We start from the raw sequence: 5,000 nt of genomic DNA on the forward strand, positions 1-5,000 counted from the left end.
ATTAATATCTTTTTATTTATGATGTCACATGTACGGTGTCCTAACGTCACATTACAAAAATGTACTAAAATAGATCAAATGCAAAGATACAGTTACAATTAAAATCACTAATACAGGTATAGTTTACTTGGAAAAGTCTCTCAAATGCGTTCCCATCACCTACATTATCATTACTATCTTCTCCCGGTTCCAGCGCTTCACTCCACAGCAATTTCCACACGCAGCTACAAACTTCAGTCCATTCTTATAACACGAGCAGACCTTGGAATTACATACAGATACCTTCAAAAGATCAACAGAAGGAGGTACCTAAGAGAGATGAAAGTATGTGTCCATTTCTGTTGATCTTGTGCTCATATGGTAATTGTTGTGAGGTGATGAGAGGGGTAGGGGAAGGGGAAAGGAAAGGGAGGGGAAGAATGAGGAGGGAGAGGGAGATGGTGGGGGAGAGGGGAGATGAAAGGGGAGGAGGGAGGGAGAGGAAAGGACGCGAAGGAATGAGGAGAGATATAGAGGGAGGGATGAGGGGGAGTGTAGGTGAGGGACTGTGAATTGGAAGGAAAGAAAGAAAAAGTAAGAATAGCGGATATAGAGAAGGAGGATGTAGGAGATAGAGGAAAGGATAAAACATAAGGATGAGAATTTAGGTGGGATGGGAAGAGAGAGAAAAAGAAAGAAGGATATAGAAAAAGATGTACGAGAGAGAGAGAGAGAAAGAGAGAGAGAGAGAGAGAGAGAGAGAGAGAGAGAGAGAGAGAGAGAGAGAGAGAGAAAGAAGGAGACAATATAGAAAGAAGAAAGAGAAAGAGATAGATAGATAGATAGATAGATAGTAGATAGATAGAGAGAGAGAGAGAGAGAGAGAGAGAGAAGAACGAAAGAGAAAGAAAACAAAAGAGAAAGAGAGAGGGGGAGAACGAGAAAGAGAAAGAGAAAAGAGAGAGATATTTGCTACTTATAAATTTACACAAAATGCATGCAATCAAAAAAGAAAGAAAGAATGAAAGAAAGAAAGAAAGAAAGGAAAAAACTACATGACAGCACACCTCAGTCTGTTTCTAAAAGTAAATGCATTCAGGACAAACAATGCTAAATGTATGTTTTTATGAAAAGCTTCTGTAATGCCATCCTCAATTTTGAAGCATGAAACAATATATTAAAAGATAAAAAAAAAACATTAGAATTGCATACACACTGACATTTGTAGATGCGCGACCGTGAGAAATTTCAGGGAAGCAGGCAAAATATGTACACATTTTCATGATTTTTTTTTTTTTTAAATCTCCATGAAGCTCTTACCGCCAAAGGTACTTTCTTTTTTCTTTCAATTTGTTTTGTGAAAATCTACATAAAACTTTTTTTTACTGAACTCTCCACTGAACTAAATTTGTTTTTCTTTGTCACAGTTCTGTTGTTGTGTGTGTACTTGCTCATTTTGTTATTTATCTGTTTATTCATTAACAATACTGTTATCATCATTGCTATCGGCATTATTAAAATTATTGTTGTTACTGTAATTATTAATTAATTTATTAATCTATTGATATTATCCTCATCATCACTATTACTGTGCATTGATATTATCATCATAGTTGTTATTTATTAATAAATTATCATCATTGTTATTTTTTAAAAAATTATCACTATTATTATTGTTGTTATTGTTGTCGTTGTTGTTGTTTTCTTTTTACCTGTCAATTATTACTTTATACCTGTTCGTCGTGCTCTGCAAACCGTATGTTAGAGCAGGAAAAGTGAAGGCTGTGGCAGGACGGATGCTGAATATATTAAGTTAAAATATTTTGCCATGGCGATATCGTATGATTTAAACAGCAGTTCAAAATGCACATTTATCCATATAAATAAAAAATAGTTTCACAAGTTAAAAAAAGCGCTATTCATCCAGGTTTCCTCGAACATTTTTACTTGGACTCGTTGGAGTCGTAGACATATCGTGGTCTGTATTCGCGGGACTCGAAGGAAGCAGACTCATAGGAGTCGGGGAAACGAGCCTCGCCCTCGTAGTTGACATCGGCCACGTAGCCGTCGTCACCTTCTACGACGAACCTGACGGTCTGCAGGCGGCCGTCGGGGAGCTGCACGTAGTAGGATCCCTGAGTGTCTTCACCGTCACGGGCTTCCTGGTGTCCGAAGTCGTTGCCGGAGTCGTCGTGCTTTACGGCCCATTGGAAGTCGTACTTGGCCTCTCCGGACTCGTAGGATTCGAAGGAGTTTTCGAAGGAGTGGCGCTGGAGGAGTATTCATATCAATAATATTTTATTTCAAAGCATACATTTCTTAATTCATATCATAACATGGGCTATGTTACAGAGTATTTTATCACAAGACTTACCTGTGGTGGTCTGTATTCGAAAGATTCGAAGCTGTCGGCAGCGGCAATGGCTGCCAGACCCAGGATGATGAGGACCTGGAATGTAAAATTTGTCAAAATGTGGAATGCATGACTGGAAGATATTTTAATGTTTCCTTGAGTGCATCGAATTCCTCTTTTGTCCTTTGAGATTTTAAGCATATTACCTTGGCGTTCATGATGAATAGAGTGTTTCAGATGTAACTGATACTGGTCACTTGGCGCCTGACCATTATATATCTGTCTCAGAACAGCGATGGCGCAAGGTCAGGTGAGGACAATTTTTTTTTTTACTCTTCTTACTTCAGCACTGGATGCGGCAAGAGCGATCATGGAGAATTATCTGATAATCTTGAAGATGAGATTTCGTATCATTATTTCTTTACATTTATTCATCTGTCTATACATCTACCTATCTGTCTATTGTGTGTATGCATGTATGGATATATATTATGTATATATGTATATATATGCATATGCATATGTATATCTCTCTGTCTTTATATTTGTGTATGTGCGTGAGAGCGACACACACACACACACACACACACACACACAAACACACACACACACACACACACAAACACTGCACACACTAACAGACACACACGCACACACACACACACACACACACACACACACACACACGCACACGCACACGCACACGCACACACACACACACACACACACACACACACACACGCACACACACACACACACACACACGCAATTTCTCTCTCTCTCTCTCTCTCTCTCTCTCTCTCTCTCTCTATCTATCTATCTATCTATATTTCTTTCTTTCTCTGTCGTCTATTAATCTATATAGTAATATACCCTCCATAGCGTGTGTGCAGCCACAGACAAATACTTATACACTTGCATTGTAAACTCTTCTATTCACATCTGCGTAGCTTACATAGCGTTCATTTTCGCATTCACACATTAAGAGAGAGATTACCTTATACTACGCTATGAGCATACTGACCTTTTTATACAAAGCAATGTTGATTACTCCGCGTGTCGGGCCATAAAGAAGGCCCCAGATGAGACTTGTTTTTGCATATCTTGTTGGAGTGAACTACTATCATTCCATGAGTGCTTTGATGGATAGGGCCGGAATGAGGGGCTCATGTGACAAGACAATTTTTGTTATATCTTCAACGTATCTAAACTTTTTTTCACTTTAGTTCATTTTATACCTAATTGGACGTTGTAGAATTGGTGAATTACATGATAGTTTATTTACGCATATTTTATTTTATTTACATTTATTCTTGATACCTAAAAACTAAGTACTGTAAATGCCAAATGGATAAGAAATTCAGTTATGCCGAAACGTCAGAGCGAGGACTTTCCGTCAGATTCACTTCACAACTTACATTTTCTTTGTGTAGTCAGTAACATCAAAGCGTTAATTGTGTGAAATTATTAAAGTGAACTAAGATTTTCACCATATACATGCAAGTGGACTTTTTCATGTATATATCATAAATTTTTTGTCTGTGAATTGTTCTACAACCTCTCGGCATTCTGTTAACACGAAATGACCTTGAAACCTTTCTATCTCGTATCAGTCGGTACATACCCGTCCTTCACAATGAAACAAGGGTCATGTGTGCAGAAAGGTGATCAGTGAAAATACAATTTTCCAATATGATCATAATGACATACAATTAACGTTCGGTAATAAGAATATCGTAATTCTTGTGATGTAATGCTTATGTTAACTATGGCTAGGCTTTAATAGCACTGTTATTATAACGGAAAGACGTATTCTGAATACGTTATATAAATTAGGGATAAACCACAATCTATACACATCAAACAAGTAAATGTATGGGTCACTGCAAACACGGAAAAAATATTATAATGGAAAGCATGGATCTCATCTTCCATAAGAAAATTCGTCCAAATTAAAATAAATTCACGTTAGTGATGGGAACTGTCGTAAACTGAGGCAATGTCATAGGAATTAATTGAATAGCTTTTCGAGTTCTTACACTACTGGAAATATATTATGAAACGCGTGACAAAAATATATACATAACGTTTTATCGTGTCCCCAACTAAACCTGAAATGCAAGCGAATTACAAATATTCAGACTCGAGTCCCACACCCACGCGCTATTTTGGCCAATAAACCATTGCATCAAAGTTGCATCAAACAAAGTTCAACAAGTATGGCGTCCTGCAATACCAGCGATTACAGTAAGCGAGTTCTGCGGGCGGCGAGGACCGGCCAGGGACGCGGGCGGGCGAGTCCAGCGCCTGGCCCTCCGCGCGGCCGCCAGAGCCCCGGCTTACGCAAGGCTTCCGTAGCGCCTCCTGTGGATTGCTGCAGTTGACTTCTGCGGCTCCACCCTCTCGCGGTCACGTGACCTTTTAAGACGGCATGACCTTGTCCTTCATCCTGGCACCTTGCGTGGCTGAGATGACGGATCCAGGATTTTTTTTTTCACTTTTTTCCTCTCTTCTGGAGTGAATAATTCGCAACACTTTCTAATGCAGATTGGTCAAACAAGGTGATTGCAAATTAGATATTTATTGTTGAGTTTACGTATGGCGGTGAACATAAAAGCTGCTAAAATATCCTTAATATGTGTTGTATGTTTTCCCATTGCCGAAAGAA

The 5,000-nt window shown here is 38.8% G+C and overlaps 1 protein-coding gene across 1 annotated transcript; it reads right to left on the bottom strand.

Annotated features, from left to right (window-relative positions):
* Positions 1–1,846: 1,846 nt before the first annotated feature.
* LOC119597031 (pro-resilin-like) lies at positions 1,847–2,595 on the bottom strand. The gene is made up of 3 exons (XM_037946467.1): positions 2,539–2,595; positions 2,354–2,428; positions 1,847–2,249 (listed from the first exon to the last, which is right to left on the bottom strand). Exons 1-3 carry the CDS (start codon positions 2,548–2,550, stop codon positions 1,923–1,925), a joined length of 414 nt encoding a protein of 137 aa, XP_037802395.1. The 5' UTR covers positions 2,551–2,595; the 3' UTR covers positions 1,847–1,922.
* Positions 2,596–5,000: the final 2,405 nt, after the last annotated feature.

The sequence above is a fragment of the Penaeus monodon genome, chromosome 38 (assembly GCF_015228065.2).
Source record: "Penaeus monodon isolate SGIC_2016 chromosome 38, NSTDA_Pmon_1, whole genome shotgun sequence".
Taxonomy (NCBI): domain Eukaryota; kingdom Metazoa; phylum Arthropoda; class Malacostraca; order Decapoda; family Penaeidae; genus Penaeus; species Penaeus monodon.